The sequence below is a fragment of the Mesocricetus auratus genome, unplaced genomic scaffold (assembly GCF_017639785.1).
Source record: "Mesocricetus auratus isolate SY011 unplaced genomic scaffold, BCM_Maur_2.0 Super-Scaffold_100009, whole genome shotgun sequence".
In the NCBI taxonomy this organism is placed as follows: Eukaryota; Metazoa; Chordata; class Mammalia; order Rodentia; family Cricetidae; genus Mesocricetus; species Mesocricetus auratus.
In genome coordinates this window covers 1,096,409-1,114,926 of record NW_024429193.1, presented here as the reverse complement: position 1 = coordinate 1,114,926, position 18,518 = coordinate 1,096,409, and the positions used below count along the sequence as shown (strand labels likewise).

General features: G+C 38.7%; 1 protein-coding gene across 12 annotated transcripts in view; it reads right to left on the bottom strand.

Moving 5' to 3' along the window:
• The window catches only part of Lrrc7 (leucine rich repeat containing 7), a 445,479-nt gene that overhangs the window by 312,962 nt on the left and 113,999 nt on the right, over positions 1 to 18,518 (bottom strand). The window contains exon 3 of one of the 12 annotated variants that reach the window (XM_040751529.1): positions 531 to 606. The exons of the other annotated variants lie outside the window; for them this stretch is intronic. Coding sequence (XP_040607463.1) covers position 531 — 1 coding nt within the window. The 5' untranslated portion in view covers positions 532 to 606. The remainder of the gene's footprint in view (positions 1 to 530; positions 607 to 18,518) is intronic. 12 annotated transcript variants of the gene reach the window in all.

Sequence of the window (18,518 nt, the reverse complement as noted above, 5' to 3'; positions counted from 1 at the left end):
CATCCACATGTTGCATGGTTTTATCATTGAATCTCTGATTTTATCTCTTGCAAATGTCAGGGTGTTCTGGTAAGTAAACAGCTACTGCCCTGTGCCTTGATTTCAATTCATAATACACTGATGTTTTGAAATACAACCTTCAAAAATGAATGCATGATTACAAAATAATTTCCTCAAATGGTTTTTGACAGGAATTAATACATTTGTGCCATGGTTTAATATGTCACCAGAAATCGGGAGATTCATTTTACTCTTTGTATGACTGAATAAGTGTTGAACTGGGAATATAAAAGGAAAGCCTAGGGAACGAAGATACAGTACTTAAATTCACATATATGTTAAATAATAATTTCCAGAAACCCAAATGGCCATTATCCTTCCTAATTATTTTTCTGGTGTAGTAGAACTTAGCACAAATATAGCTAAGTATCTCTTTAAGGTTTCAAGACTATTTAGCCACCATAGTGTCAAATCCCGAGAAAACAACTGAACCCTGTACACTTAGGCATAGGAAGTATCACAGTATCTACTTGCTAGTCACTCCTGTCTCTGAAGACGTCTAGGCTGTGGGCACTTTGACTTGCATTCTTTTCATGTAGCGGGCTCCTTAAAAAAAAAGAAAATTTAAACAATTTTAATTAACTATACTTAAAAATGAACAAATGCATCTAAATGAACATAGTAAGCAAGAACAGAGTAGCAGCCAGTTGCTACATTTCCTATCAGTGTCATTCCCCAAACATCATCCAACACTTGAGTCCTGGTTGTGCAAATTCAGTGTGTGACAGAATCTCCCCTTTCACAGTGACACTTCCTCACTTAATCCCTATGAGAAGACTGCATATACTGTAATATTCCTTTTGCTGCTTTAATATGCCCTAACAGAAGAATGGATGAAAAGTCTACTTTCCTATGGTTTCGAAATTATAAAAACATTATTTCTTTAAAAGTGCCATATAATTTGTTTCTTACAGATCATTGGTACTTCCAATAATTCCATTTGAATGAAGTTCTATGTTTTTACCACTATGAACACTGTATTAGTAACTTCCAGTGATCTTGAAGCAAAATAATGTGCTCTCTTCCCATGCAGAAGTGGCTATGGCTGATGTCTTCAATGTATCATCCATAATTAAAAGAAAACCCTGAACCTAACATATTCCTATCCACTTGTAATAACCAAATTTTGAAGAGTATTTTCCATGAGGTGAATGAAGTTATATACATTCATTTTGCATAAGAATTTGACTTTTATGTGTGTCCTACCAATGGTTGACATGGGAAATAAAAATGTACTTTAAGATTATTCAGTTAAGTACTATCTATATAAAGTCTTTCCATTCATAGCTTACATGAGACAATCTCTAGGCAATTATTAAATTATCCAGGTTATACATATACATTACTTACTACAGAACTGAGAGGTATCTATCTAGTCCAAGCAGAGTTAGTGAGGGTTTTATGAAGTTCAACAAGTTTCTATTGTTACTTTCACATAGTTAATATTACAATCAAAACTTTAAGAAGTGGGGTGAAGAGATGAGGGAAATATTCAAGATATATTTAATTATGCCAACTATATTCAGAAGAACTTACGTACTAAGAGTTCATCTCCAGGGAGAACTCTAAAGTATGTTTTGGAAAATTGAAAACATACTGACAGTGTATAAATATCAATTACAATGATGAAGATTATATTCATTTAATTGGTGCAATTACTTTTTGTTTGAAATGCTCAGTCTTAGATGAACTAAAGCCTAGCAAATGCATGTTTAGGCTCAAGTAATTTTCTGATTATATATGCACTGTTAAAGTGAAATACAATGTATTGGTTAAACTAAACATAAAAAAGAGCAACAAAAGATGAGAGAGAAATTAGAGTTGTTGTGGTTTAACATCTTTATAGATTTGTAATTGTGTCAGAGGAAAAAAATCCAGGTTCCCTCTCACAACACACAAATACTGACTCAGCAGCAGGGTTTCTTTACACAGAAATGAAGATAGGACTCTTCTCTCTACCCAGCCTGTCATTTTGCCCAAGTTTCATGCTCTGCAGGTAAGCTTGCACAATTCATCTCAAAAGTTCTGGTCCTCAAGAGCATGTTCATGGGTTCTTTGGTCTTTCAAACTCTGCATCCCACAAGTGGTCAGATTTGCATTTTTCATCAAACAAACTGCTGCGTCCTCCAGACTGCTCTCTCTGACTTACCCTAAAGAGTTTTACTTAAGACCATACAATGAAGACTCTATGCACTCCATAATAGGTTATTTCGTTATTTATGGCTGAAGAATTTTTATCTTCACAAATTTCTTCTAAAGGGTTATTGGGCTTTTCGGGGAAATCTCAGTAAGTTTGTCCTCTAAAAGGAGAACAGAGACCCAGAGCGGCAGTGAGTGCTTGTGGTCCATTTTCTCCCTGGGAGAGGAAGGTTGGTACTGTTGTTTGGATCGCGACTCTTCTTCAAAAGCCATGTTCAAGTGTTGGTCACCTGACAATAAACTACTGGGAGGTGAAGGAACTTCTTACATGTTGGGTCCCGCTGTGACAAATTAGGCCACTGGCAGTTGAATTTGAAGGGATTCTGGTATTCGGGCTCTCTCTCCTCTCTTCTCTTCCTGGCCATCATAAAAGGGACAGCTTTGCTTCACCATGCACAGTACGACAATGCTTGGTGTCAAACCAGTCCCCCAAACAACAAAACTAATTGGTCATGAGCTGAAATTAACATCCTATAAATCAGTTGATGATCGTGGGTATTTTGTCATGGCAACAGAAAGCTGATTTACACTGTTGGGAAGCAAGGTGACCTGTTAATTAGAAAGGCTTTAGCTCCTCTTTATAATAAACTTCTGCATGCATTTTCCTGCTTGTAATTACTGAAAATATTGTTATGGAGGTGTTGGCTGACGATTAGGCTTGACAAAAGGACAAAGTAGCCAGTCCTAGGAGCTAGCAAGATTACTCAATAGTGTGCTCCAGCAAAGCTCTTAGTGTAATCTGATACACATATCATCAACTCTTATGGTTAACATCTTGTGGTGGGAATGTTTTTTGAGGAGTGAAATTCTGCATTAGCATTTAATAGTCCCATAGAACTGAAGACCCTTTGATAAGTTTTATACTAGGTCTCCTGCAGACTCCAAATGTGTCCTATTTTTAAAAAGCAAATTTAACTCCTCTGAGCGTGAACATAACTGGTGTTACTGAAATGGTCATTCTACAGTCATCTAAAGGCTATTAAAACAGGTCTGCAGAATAGAAATCAGGAGTTAGCTGCTTTAACTCTATTTCCTACACAATGACAACAATATGTGAATTTCACTGTCTGTTTACATTTAATAATATGTTATTAAAATCTAAACAACCACTTTTACCTTATTATGACAAATAAAATTGTATACAAATACACTATTCAACTACTGAAAAGTAAAATTATTTTATTTTTTGGTAGCCATTTTGCCTTTTTGATGGTCTTTCTATGTAGCTCAGATTGGTGCCTAATGGATGAGAATCCCTATTACGCACGAGTCCCTCATCCTCTCAAGAGCTGGGGTTACAGGCATGAACCCCTGGATTGTTGCTGTTTTTAAGACAAAGAACTGTCTGCTTCTACTCATGCTGATTTACTACTTGATATGCTGAAATGAACACATAGCTGAATTTATAAGAATATGTGTTTGACCATGAAAATCAGTAACATGCTTGTTGGTGCAATATTGCAACCTTTGTTACAAAGGAGGCTAAGTCGAGGGATCATGAGTTCAAGGAGTTCAATGCTATCCAGGGCAACTGAGCTAAGATCATGTCCCAAAATTAAAAATACTGAAAGGACTGGAATATAGCTCATTAGCAGAACACATATTAGCATGTGTGAGGCCATAGCTTCGACACCTAGTACCACCCCAAACAGACAAACAGCAGCAGAAAGTTTTCCAACAAGAAAGAAATGGGCTGTTTTAAGAATAAACCCTTAGCTGGGCATAGGTGGCCCACTCCTTTAACTCCAGCACTTTGGAGGCAGAGGAAGGAGGATCTCTGTGAGTTCGAGGCCAGCATTGTCTACAGAGCAAGTGCCAGGATGGGCTCCAAAGCTACACAGAGAAACCCTGTCTTGAAAAACAAAAACAAAACAACAACAAAAAAAGAATAGACCTTCAGGAAAAAATAGACAACAAACTTGGCTTCTAAGAAAATCAGAAAACTTATAAAGTGAATGGAGTTAAAAAGATCAAAATGTTTTGAGAACATGTGTGTGTGTGTGTGTGTGTGTGTGTGTGTGTTCCTAGAAGGATTTGAATCATAGTCAAATAAGATGAAGAGAAATAAAAATTGTACTATTAAAAATGGGAAAAACATGTGTTTGAATGCTGTAGGATTTTTAAATCTGAACAGGCTTGCTTTCTATCTCTACCAGGACTGAATGTTTGTGATGATTCATGTGATTAATAGGTTACTGTCATTTCAAAACAAAACCCACTAACCACAAACGAAAACACCTTGTTGTGATAATAGACCCCAGCACATGGGCATTCATGGGTCCCTTCCCTTAAATAAAAAACAATAAAATAAAAAATAAAATACTCTATGGTGTGTAAGTGGGTAGAAATTTTCTACTGTTTCTCCCAGTCCCAGCTGGTGGAGGGTATTCTTGACTGAGCTCCTGAGCCTGGGGTGGAAGGAAGTCTGTTTCATTGACTTACAGAGAGAGTTTATACACGCATGTATTGTTTGGAAACCTTTTAGAAGGCTCCTTGCTTTGGGCTATAGTTCCTTTGGAGGCAATTCCATTTCTGCTTTCTTAGTTAACATTCTAGAACTCGAACCATGTCCCTGGATGCCATAGCCATATATAAATCATGGCAGTGAAGAAGCATGCATACTGCAGTGTTTGGATATAGTCCTCTGGAGTGCCCTTCCAATCAGCACTTGCCCGTAGTTTGACCTGCATTTCTGACAAACTACTCAAAAGTAGAAAGCACGTGTTAAAAATCCTCTGGGCACAAGTTCCTACTTAACACATGATTTCCCAGGGGCAAAACCTTGCTCAGTTACACTTTTAATCAGCGTGTCTGGTCTCACTGCAATATTTAACACACATTGCCGCAGGCTTTAGTGTGAGTGTAGAGAAATAGGCCAGACCTCGATGCCAAGACCCACAACCTCCCACTCACTAATGTTATATTTAAATATGATTCTTCACTGCAAACACTGAATCACTCATTGAGGCCATCCTTTGGAATCCTTGGGGTAGAGGCGGTCTACCTGACAATTGCAAAGCTTAAGATTGAGGATCCAAAATGATGCTTAAGTGAAAAGTCCAGAGCATATGAAATGTCAAGTGTGTTTTGAAACAAGTATTGATTTGTCTGAAAGCTTTAAGTTAGTGTCATGGTCAATGCTTTCTTAGGGTTTCTGTGACATGGTTACTAATTGTTATTGATCGTTTAATGCTGATAATATCCTAGGAGATGTTGAAGTACAAACACTGCATAGCAAAGAAATTCAATGAGTGTTTTGGGATATTTTGAAACTCTGCCATGACACTCTAAGACTGTTAAATAAATAACAGTTAAATAATGTTTACCCTGAGTTGGGGGCAGAGCCAGTAATTAGCTGACCAGAATTAGCCATAGAGAAGCCAGCAATTTGGACAGAGAAGACACACAGGAAGGAAAGGGCTGGGACTGGTGTTTGAGCTTCCTTTTGGCTCTGAGAACAGGGAAGACATGTTTTTTGTGGTGTCTCTGGCCAGACAACGTCAGCTAGTTGCTACTCAACCTCTCTGAGCTATCAGGCTTTCACCCCAGCCTTTGACTCCCAAGTCTTACTGACAAATAGAACTATATAGACTTAATTTAAACCAATATGTCAGATTATGCCCTGAGTGGCCAGAGAGGCACGGAGTGCAGGGCCATGGAGCCTCACCAATAATTAAAATATCAATAGATTCAGCTTTAATCCCAGCACTCGGGAGGCAGAGGCAGGCGGATCTCTGTGAGTTCGAAGCCAGCCTGGTCTACAGAGTGAGTTCCAGGACAGCCTCCAAAGCCACAGAGAAACCTTGTCTTGAAAAAACACCAAAAAAAAACCAAAAACAAAAATATCAATAGATTCATGTGCAACCTCTAAGTTGCCAGGAAAACATCATTTGGCACACAGCATGGACTGGGCTTCTGGTCTCACAGTTCTAACTCTACTCTCTTCTTCTACCCTGATTCAAGGTAAATTTCATCAAACTGTTTTTTTATTTAACAGTGTCAGAGTGTCACAGTGTGATCAAAATATCCTACAATAGATATGCATCTTCCCAGCAAGTATTATGGCAAAAGGCATTTTTTTAAGTGTGAGTTACAATTGCAAAAGAAATTTGAAAGATCCATTGTCAATATTATTTTAAGAAAAAATATGTCTTGTCCATCTTCAACAAGTAAATACCGGCTACATTTTTAAGGTCACCAGTATGCTCATAAGACTCATTTTAACTGATATCACTCATATTTAAGAATAAGAGTGAGAAATTTCCCCAGGAGCATAAAAATAAAGCATTTAACACCGAACTTGCAAAATCTGGGTGGAGCAAATAGGTACTGTAATGATCTATCCATAGATATGGGAAACAGTATCATATGTGACTAGGTCCTAGATTATTATATAATATTGGCATATCTAACAGAAGACTCTATGGAAAGACAGAGAGAAAGCTGATTTAAGTATAATCCAAAATACAGTTTGATAAAGTACAGCTTTTGTACTACATGATCCCAGAAAAGGGGCACTGGGCACATGCTGGGGAACATGGAGGGTTTCTGATTGACAGATTAGCCATGGTTTGAATGTGCCTAAGACAAAAATATTTGAGGAAATTGCTTTAGAAACTCATTGCTAGACTACAGAACAATTTTCGATGTTGGTCAGTAAAGTCATAGATACACAGAGGAAGAAGGAAAATAACAGACTGCAGTGATAATTTAAAACTTACAGCAAACATCTTGGTTTAGGTGTCAGGGGAGACACGAGTGAAGGAAAAGGAAGTAAAATTTACTGAGAAGGCGTTTTATTCTAGATTTCTCCCCAAGTGAGCACAAATTCAAGTTTGTGTCCCCAGAATCAGATTCTGACTGATTTAATAATTTATTTGGGTGAGACTTTCAGAAAACACAAATACAGAAAAATGGACAAAATAAGCAAGGAAAAGATACAAGTAATGGGTAGAGAGATTGGTCTATTCTGGATAGCTGGGGCTGTGATCTGAGGAGACTCTAGGAGATAATTGGGATGCTAAAGTCCAGGTAGGAGTTGGAAGATAATCCTCAATATGCATAGACACTTCTCACTTAGTTCTTGTTGTCACCAATTCCTTTTAGAAGTCTCTTAACAGAATGCTTGCTTATTTCCTTTGGAAAATTTTTCAAAATCATTCATGATGAATTTTCTTCTTTTCTTTCAATGCTTCTATGTTTTTCATAAGACTGAGCATCACATGGTTGTTTTGTCTGCTAACATCCCTTACAAAGAGGAAAGCAGATGTTTCTCAAATCACTGCAAGGACAGGAGGTAGTGAGATCCTCTTCAATGTGTGGGAACACAAGACCCCATTCTCAGTGATAAGACTTCAGTTCATAACAATCTGATATGAAATCTTATACATTCCACCCTACTGTGATAATGACACCACTCTGCTTTCTATTTCCTGCCTCAGAAAGCTCAATTATTTCCTACAAAATTAAACCTAAACTTCTCTTACTGACTTTTAAATCCTTCCATAATCTGGACAGTTAGATTATTCTTGCATCTTTATGAAAAGAAAATCTACTGAGTAAACACGTTACAGGACAAAAGAAATGCTGCCCAAAGCTGTATGGTACAATGACTTGCAGGTTGCTTTCTGTTAACAATTAGTTTACTATTAGGAAACAACATGATCTAGCCTCTCAAAATACTAATGTGAAAAGTCTGCATGAGGGTATGTGTGATTTCTAGGGTCATGAGGGTTGGGTTTGGGGACTGGGGTTTGGTACGAACACTAGAAACTAACATAGTCCTTCTGAAGACAAAAGACAGGGGCATGCAGAGTGTCACAGACAGGGAAACACAGTTCCTTTTATTCCTGCACACACCAGCTACTTTGCTCTGGATGGCTGGATTTTAAGATAAACCACACAGATATAGAAGTAAAACGGAACTGCTAAGGATGAAGACAGGAGCAGGAGAACAAGATAATGTAATACTATTGCTCAGGATACATGGAAAATAATTTCATTTCAGGTACCTCATTGGACCTTCAAGAGACAGTTATTAGCCTGACCACATACCTTGACAAAAGCAAGGAAATAATTTAGTATAAGGTTATGCAACAAGATAGCTGAAAGAAAAGCTCTTAGCTTGAATCCTGGGCGGCAGAATCACCCAAGAAATAAATCCGGATGTGGCCATTTTTTGAGAGGTGAGTGGATAAGAAATGAGTAGCGCCTATTGACTAAAAGTATATAATGCCTGAGATATAAAGTGGCTCTGTAAGTAGAGTACTGGCTTAGTGTGCACAAAGGTCTAGGTTAGCTCCTCAGCACTACACAAACCAGACATTTGGCTAATCCTTTCAGTACCAACACTTGTATGGTGGAGGCAGGAGGATCAGAAGTTCAAACTCACTCTACAACTACAGAGTGAGTTCAAGGCCATCCTGGACTACATGAGACCCTCTTCCAAAAGAAATTATTTGGTGCATTTTCCCCATGCTATTCTCCTCTCCTCAGTGGGAGTACTCCCTTCCTGTCTTCATTGTGTCTTTTAGGCAACAATTTCCCTGCAGCTGATGAAGCCTAAGCCAGTGGAAGCCTGGACACCCCTCTTTAATCCACTAGTACTCTTTCTATTTGTGGAAAGCCTCAACTGTTGATTCCATTAAAAAATAATTGATTATGGAACAAAGATAAGATGGATCTGAGCTGAGGCCCCAATGTGAGTCAGTGTGTTATCATCCTGGAAAACACACTTTTGATCTGACACTGAGGTATTAGCGCTGTTTATTATACAGCAGTAAAGTTGTGCAAGAACTATAAAAGTATCTTCCAGATTCTGGAAAATTTTGCAAATTAAAAACTGAAATTATGAAGAATAATACCTTCTAGAAATAAATTGGGATTTAATATAAGAAAAATTTAAAAAATTATTTTATATGTGTTAGTAGCATTCAAAAGAATTTGACCTATTAGCACATGAGGACACATGACTCCAATGAAGTGAGAAATGAGTCACTCTATTATGACTTTAATTAAAATACATAGGAGAATTCTATTTTGAGCATTAGTAATGGTTCATAATATTTCAGAGAACATTGGCTTTCTATATTCACAGACATATAACTGATTAGATATGGGAATTATTTCAGCCCTTGAGAGTTTTGTTTATTACATCAGACTTGAAATATACAATAAATAAATAAAAGCAAGAGTATTATAGTTATAAACTAAAGAAAATACTTTAAAATGGAATGAAGACTATAAATAAGCCTTGAAGTGATTATTTAACCTTGACAGATTCATAAACACAATAATTTTGCATGCTCAATTGAAAATATTTTTAAAAACTAGGTTTAATTTAAAATTAAAAATTTCCACTAAATTTGAGGTTTTTCCTAGGCACAAAAGCCATTCTAGAACATTAGAAATTCAGAGCAAAGATCATGGTGACACAGTGACATTTTTCAGATTTTTATAGATGGGGAAATGAAGGCTCGTGTTTCCAGAACCAAACTCAAGAGAACTTAAGCAATTTAGTAATTCTATAATTTACTAATGGACTTTCAAATGTTTTATAAAATACATTCTTTCTCTTTGGGCTTTAGAAATCAATGTACTGAAAAGCAAGGATGGTGGCAGATGCCAGCACCCATGACAACTCTCCGTGCTCCTGAGATCTGATAGACCAAGAGTCTGAGAGACTCTAAGGGGTCTGACAGACCCATGGAGACTCCACGGGGGTGACACAATGGCAGAAAAAGTGTTCACAGGGCCTGCAATGTTCAAGAACAACTGAAAAAAAACCCAGCAAGACTTACAGGAGGATGTAAATTGGAAGGGAAGATGACAGAACAGAGCCGTGAGCATACCGTTTGCTGCAGCATCTCAGCCCCTAGGCTGCAAGCACGAGAGTCATTTCTGATTACTGAGGAGCCTTGTGGTTGCCACAGGGATATGTGTGACTGCATGGAGTTCCTGCAGAAATAGGTCATTGCTAAATAGGGCTGGGCCTAGACTCCCCCTAGTCAGATTTAGACTTGTGCCGCTTGTCCTGCTGGTAGACGGAAAGTGTAGAGCAGCAGCAATGCCCACAGCCTACTGGCACAGTTGTCGTGTCTGTACCAATGACAGGGTGGTGTGTCTGGACAGGGTGGCATGCAGTGGCCTGGAGCTCCCTCAAGAGACATACATGCCTGTTGCTAAGTAGGACTGACCCTAGGTCCACTGGCTGACTGGCCACCAACAGGGAGCTGCTGTGGTTACAGCCTGTGCTACTTGCCTGGCTGGGAGACAAAGAGTGCAGGACTACAAGCACAGAAGTCAAGCCTGGTGAGCCTCATGGCAGCAGACATAAAGGGCAGGGAGGTGTGCAGTGGCTAGGAGCTAGCACGGAACCTCCCAGTGAGCTGCAATGGTCACCCTGACTCTGGACAACAGCGGGATGTCCAAATGAGTCTCAGCAATAGCCTGGTATTTACCGTGCTTCAGAAACCAGGAACCTCGAACCAGACCAACAACTCATTGCAATGAATAATTTGCAAACAAAACTGTCTGGGATGTACATATATTGACATGCTGCAGTTTCCAAGGCTACTACGATGAATGAATATTTGATGGAGAGGTGGGAAAGATGAGGGAATGTAGCTAGTGGTGAGTGAGTGGTGGGGCGAGGTGGAACTCGAGAGGCACCTGAGGTCATAGGTATGAGAGAAACCTGCAGTGGTTGGGCCAGCATGTATTCGAGTAGGGCTAACAATGTGAGGTGCATATGCCTGGAGCTTGCACACCAACTCAGCAACTCCCTACCCTCAATACAAGCTGCCACTGAGGGCCATGTATGGGTCTGTGGTAGTACTGCAGCCAGGGTCTGTGGCGTTCTTTGCCATGTGGATGCCTGTGGTCTGTGCTGCAGTCTGAAGCCATGCTGATGTATGTGGGCTGTGTTGACACCAAGGGCTATGAGATGGTGCCCGTGGTCCATGCAGCAGCAGAGGGCTGTGTTGATATTTGTGATCTGTAGTGCCACTGGAGACCACACTGAGGTTGAGGTCCATGTCAAGCCCTGAAGCTAGAGACCATGTGGCTGTCTGCCAGGAACCATGTGTAAGAGCAAGGAAGCTACTCCTGCCATGGTACTGATGACTGCAGATTCATAGTAGAAGGGACATAGAAGGCTCCTGTGGCAACTCTTACCCCCCCATCTCACCCAGCCACCCCCAAAGTAACAACCTGTTGAAGAGAACTCTTAAAATTGTGATAAGGATGCTGAATAGTAGCCCTCCACGATTTGACGGCTTTTGGCAGGAGTGTGGGAGGGGAAGGACTCAGTTTTCTTTAAGGGTATGGCCACCAGCAGTTTGACCATGTTCTAGTGAGTATATTGGTAACACACATTGGGCTTGTTTTTTTGTTTTTTTGTTGGTATGGGGAGCTAACATGGTTGTGGGGATGTATCTGGGAGAACTGGAAAGTAATCGTGCTCAGGGTCCATGATGTGAAATTCCCAAATAATGAAAACATTATGAAAAAAAGTCAAAGTACATCTACTTGAAACATTTGTACAGCCAAGAGGGTAGATCATGGCTGTGGTGTTCTGAATGAGAATGGGCTTATATATTTGAAAACTTGACTTCCAGTTAGTGGAACTGTTTAGAAAGGATTAAGTGGTGTAGCCTTATTGGAGTAAGTGTGTCTTTGAAGGTGGGTTTTCTGTTTCCTACTTTTGGATAATGGTATACTCTCTCAGTTAGTGCTCCAGTGATGTTCCTGCCTGCCTGCCTGCTGCCACGCTCCCCATTGTGAAGGTTATGAACTCTAACCCTCTGGAACTGTAAGACCCAATAAACTCTTTATTCTCCAAGTTGCCCTGGGAATGGTGTCTTCACATCATTAGAAAATTAGAACTTAGGAGGAACGCAGGTTTCAAAGATATTCCAACTATTTAGTAAAACTGTCTCCAAAATACAGAAATGTATTCTAAATAATCAGGCACATTGCTTTTTTAAGTAGAAGGAAGGCTGATCAGTATGGAGGAGGGAAAACTTAGGAAGTTTCAAGACTCATGAGGACCATCACCAAGATTAGGTCATCAATAAACAATTACCAGTAGAGGAGACTTTTGGGTAGAGTTGACTATAAATTGTGTGGGGATCTCAGGGGATTCAGCTTTCATGAGTAATCATCCATGGTGGAGTGGGGTCCAGGATGAAGGCTCCTGCAAGTAATCTCTGACTCATGTTCTCTAATAAGCTCATTGGGTCATAAAGCTAGATTTGGGTGGAGTTATTTAAGTGGTATTTATGGTTGCTTGACTGGAATGAATTTGTTCATGTCCCCCAAGATAATTAAAAATTCAGATCTTGCTAGAGTAGAAGAAAATCGGTCATTGGTTAATGTTTCTTCTGAAAATTCCTTCCTTTCCAGTTGAATATATTTTTTAAGAAGAGATTTAGCCAACACAAAATGCTAATTAAAAAGCTTTACATGTATAGTAGTACTCAGTAACTGATCATTGAGCTAACAAAGAATATGTACAAAACCTAAATGTTTATTATTTTATTGCTTGTCCCACCCATCTTTCAGGAAATAACTTGAAACACAACTGAAGATAGACATAAACTAGTATTTGATAAAGAAAATATAATCATGAAAAGTGAAGGGAAAGGAAAGTGCAAAACCTTATTTAAGACTAAGAGACTTATTGTGATTTAATGTTGAATGAAAATGAGGGACAGTCAGTGAGAAAAAATAAAATGTGAACATCTGTTATAAGTGAGCACAACTATTCAAGAATTAAACGTGTTTGACCTGTTTATCTAGGCATCTTGTAACCTTAAGCACCTATAAGCAAGATTGACCAAAGGTTTTCTTACCGAAAAGAAAAAAACATTTAAATAATCAGGTATAGTAATGAAAATTATTATATATTATCATTTATTCATCTGTATCTTTCATCTACACCTATATATCATCTATACATTAATTATATTTACTTAGCTACCATATATTTATCTATATATTACTTATTCATTATCTCTTATCTATCTATCAATCAATCATCTATCATATTTCTGTCATTTATCATCTATGTATGTATGTATGTATCTATCTATCTACTTACTTAGAAGGTAAAATTTAGAGTTGATGGTATTTTGAAATACTTTGTCACCCAAAGGGTGATCCTTATTATTTATATGTAAAAGACACATTTGAGTATATACTTATGCAATTGTGTGTATTTGAAATAATGATTATATAATCTGTTGACAGTTTCCCACAGATACAGGTACAGTATTTCAGTTACTTTTGTAATAGATGGGTGGGCATGTGACTAGTATCAAATTAAAGAAATCTTACATTTTGCCACTCTTGGACACACACAAGGGACCCTCTTGTCTCTTTTTAGTTCTCATAGTCCCATAATTTGGAATAATAATATCAGAAAGTTAAATTTTACTAAGTGTTACAGTAAATAAGTTCCAGAAACCTAAAAGTTAACATAATATACTTGACGAGGTTTGTGACAAAGATTTCTTCTGTTTACTGAAATTGAATGATGTGTTTTTAACCATTTAAAAAAGTAATTCCAGGAGACTTATTTCTGTAAAAATGCTCAATGAACCAGGAAAAGTTAAAAATAATTCATCAACAATTAGAAGCTGCACTCTAGGAAGACAGATGAGCAAGCTGGGAAACAGCCGCATCATGGGCTTCTTAATGAAAGAGCAGATAATATGCAGCACTGGAAACATGAAATATGTTTATTTAATAGACAAACAAAGTCATTGATTCCAGAGGGGCCAATACATTTGGGTATGGCTACTCATATACCTGTTCACCCCTTTCTGACTGCTATTGATTTCTTTGTAAATACAAAAGCCTTTACAGCTACTTAATGCATGTTATCCTATGCCAGAGATGATCTATATTACACATCTCATAAGTCAGATCAGCAATATATCTCCAAGTGCCATAATTGCATAGTCAATAAAAATCACTTCCATTGTTTATATTTTCTCTCCGTTTGCTTCTCTATCATACTCATCGTGATTCTTCAGCAACCTTCAGTACACATGTGTCTCCCATAGGTCACTGAGCAACTGATGCTGAGAATCTGTGTTTGAGACAAGACTTGAAGATACCCAGCCAGGATGGACATAGAAGCCCCCAACCCTGAAGGACTCTATCCCAAGGTATTTGAATGGTCTATATGATCTTCTGAGGGAGAAAAGCAATTAATAATCTGATCCAGCTATAAAGCCTATGAACTTCAGCAGTTACCAGCATGGCAAAATATACCCCCAAATGCAATAGTAATACTTACATCTGTGGGGTAACCAATAGCTGTCTAATTGGAATTAATACTGAGTCAACAGGTGGGAAATTAAGCCCAGTGCTATAAACCCAGCCAGCGATTAGTGATGTTATGGACTCTAGAAGAGAGCCCACTACTGTCACTTTCCTAAACCAGTAAAGTTTATAACTGCATTCTAAAAATTTATACTTATACCCAGAGATAATTGTAGCTCTTATGTTTCATTAGGAATCTTACTTTTGCAGCATATGGAGACTATTGCTGATAGCCACAACTGGTCAAAATTCAGAGAGCAATGGTTGGTTGGATGTCCAACCACAATTGATATATCTACAACACAAGCTCTCTACCTAAGATTCAGGTAACATCACAGAAGAGGTGACAGAAAGACTGTAAGAGCCAGACTGTCAGGACATATGACATAAGATAGTGTCTCTCACACACACACACTCACACACACACACACACACACACACACACACACATATATATATATATATATATATAATAAGTAAGATCCATCCAATGTTGATGAAGGGAAATTTCAGAAGGACCCACACGTAGATGAAGAGTTATAGAGCTATAGGGAATGACTGCTGAGAGAAGAACTCACCTTCTCCAGAGATGAATCTTGATAGGATATCTAGTTCTAAGTGGTCCTCTGTGTGTGTGTGTGTGTGTGTGTGTGTGCGTGTGTGTACATTATACATATGCACACACACATATATATATGTATATATATATTAGTTTTATATCAACTTGTTCCCTGAGTTTTCTTTCCAGCCTGGTTCCCCCAGATGCTTCATCCCAAACAAACACATTAATGCTGTATTAAGTATAAAACTGTTGGCCAATGGCTACGGCTTCTCATTGGCTATCTCTGTCTTAATTTTTAACCTATAACTACTAATCTATGTATTTATACATGGTCTTATCTTACCAGAGAATGCCCGGTGCATCCTATCTTCCCAACCTCTACATTACATCTCCTCATGGCCTTTCTCTGTCTTCTCTCCCCAGAATGCTCTTGCTCTCCTAGTCCTGCCTATTTTCCTGCTCTATTGGCCAAATAATGTTATATTCATCAATCGATAAGAGAAACATATGTACAGAAGGATATCCCCCATCATCAATTTGATACAAGCTATACTTATTTGAAAGGAGGAAACAACAATTGAGAAAAGAATCATCTTTATGGCCTTTTCTTAATTAATGATTGATGGGGGAGGGCTGAACCTATTGTGGGTGGTGCCATCCTTGAGAAAGTGGTCCTGGGTTCCATAAGAAACCAGATTGAGCAAGCCAAGTGGAGCAAGTCAGTAAGCAGCACCCCTCCATGGACTCTGCATCAGTTCCTGCATCCAGGTTCCTGCCTTATTTGATTCCTACCCTCATTTCCCTAAGTGTTAACTAGAAATGTAAGTGAAATAAATCCTTTCCCTGCCAAGTTGTTTTTGGTCACAGTGTTTCATCACAGCAATGGTAACTCTAACTAAGACACATATGAATAACACTAAATGGATTTAGTCAGTTATGTATATATATTTTGTATATTTATGTATGCATGTATACATATAATAATAATTTTAAAAGAAGATATCAGAAATTGAGAGGAAGTAGGGAGTTTGAGAAGAGTTACATGGAGGAAAGGGAGGGGGAATTGATGTAGATGCATCATTCATATATGAAATTCTCAAAAATTAAAGTAAAACATAAATTATTCTTAAAAAGAATTAGTTTCAATTGTCTCTTTTCTTTTTTCCCTCCCCCCTTTTAATTAATTTTATAACAAGTTTAATTAAAAGCGATATATCTCAAGACCAGCTATATCACTTTTGGGCACTTACCCAAAGGATGCTCAATCATATCACAGGACACTTGCTCAACTATGTTCATAGCAGCCTTATTCATATTAGCCAGAGCCTGGAAATATCCTAGATGCCCCTCAACTGAAGAATAGGCAAAAAATATGGTACATTTACACAAATGGAGTATTACTCAGATGTTAAAAACAATGACATCAAGAAATCTGAAGGCAAATGGATGGAACTAGAAAAAATTCATCCAGAGTGAGGTTACTGAGATCCAGATTAGTATGTTCAGGCATGTGACTTTTGTTTATGCTGCTTGTTTAACTCTGTGAAGCTGTGCTACTGTGCTTGTCTAAAACACCTGGTGGTGGTCCTAAAAAAAGAGCTGAATGGCCAGTAGCGAGGCAGGAGCAAGGATAGCAGGACCTGGCAGACAGAGAGTATAAACAGTAGAACTAAGAGGGAGGAGCAGCAGGAGAACAAAGAAAGGAAGACATCAGGGGCCAGACACCCAGCTGGCCACAGAATAAGAAGGAAAAAAAGGTACACAGGAATAGAAAAAGACAAAATACCAGAGGCAAAAGATAGGAGGGTTAATTTAAGAAAAGAAAAGCTGGCTAGAAACAAGCCAAGCTAAGGCCAGGCATTCATTTACTTGGGAGCTTATTGGCTGTCCCCCCCCCCCCAGATAGTTCAAAAAGTCAAAGGAGCAAAAACTTGGAGCTACGCTTGTACTCACTCATAAGTGGGTATTAGCTGTAAAGGATAACCATGCTACAATTCACAGACCCAGAGAGGCTAGGTAACAAGCAGGGCCCATGCGAAGATGCATGACTCTCCATGGAAGGAGAAAGAAGAGATCTACTGGATAGGCTGGGGGGGACCAGGTGGGGATGGAAACATGATCAGGTTGGGGAGTGAGTGGAGTAGGAGAGTATTGAAAGAGATGACTAGAAATGGGAAGCATTTTCAAGAGGAACTCTCAGGAATCTACAAAGATGACCGCAGATAAGACCCCTAGCAATAGTGGATGTGTAGCCTGAACTGGCCATACCCTGCAATGTGATTGGTGACTACCCAACTGTCACCAGAGAGACTTCATTCAGTCACTGATGGAAACAGATTCAGAGACCCACAACCAAACATTAGGCTGAGTTTGGAAATCCTGCCGAAGAGGGAGAGGAAGGATTGTAGGAGTCAGAGGGGTCAAGGATATCACAAGAATCCCCCCCAAAACTCCTCTTCCTCATCTTGGATTGCCTTAATACTAGGGGAGGTGCTTTGTCTTACTGCAACTTGATATGTCATGGTTTGTTGATAATCATTGGAGGCCTGCCCCTTTCTGAAAGGAAAAAGAGGAGGAGTGGATGGGGTCATAGAGGCAGGGTAGGGAATGGGAGGAGTGGAGGAAGGGGAAAATGCAACTACGATGTATAAACAAATTAATTAATTAGTTAAAAAGAGTTTTTCTACAGGTGGAAAGACATGAAAAAGGTAACAGTGTATGAAAAGCCTTAAGCTAACATTGTGGCCAACACACTCCATGTCAGAGGCTGCCTGGAAGTGGCATCCAGCCAAGGCAGTGTGGGTGACACAGTGCCAGCTGCCAGAGTGCAGAGCTGTCAGGTTTGTTCTGCAGTGTTGACATCAAGAAAGAGCAGTAAGGAGCAACAATGTGCTCACAACATTCTCCGTGTCATTCCACAGTACCTGACAGACACATGGGCTGCCAAATACTGCTAGTGAAAACACCATGACCTCCGAGCAGAGAGAAAGGTATCACCATTTAATCTTTGGATACCCATGCAAATGACTCAAAAAGTCACATCCATTTTTGGTTTTTAACTTAATAAAACCACAGATGCCCAGATTTACACAAAGTGAAACATAACACCTGGTTTTTGGACATCTGCTATAAAATGTACTTGAACTTATAAGTATGACTGAAAAATTATTAATGCAAATGTTTTTATGAGTTTTGTGTGGTAATATCATTAATTCAACCAATTAAAATATTAGAATGCACATTTTCCTTCAGTCTTTGTGATACCTCGGGTATCATTTTGGAGTAATTTAACACCAGCAACCTTTGTGTACTAATTTGAAATGAGTTAACTTCAATGCTCTTAAAATCATCCACCCTGATTTAAGCA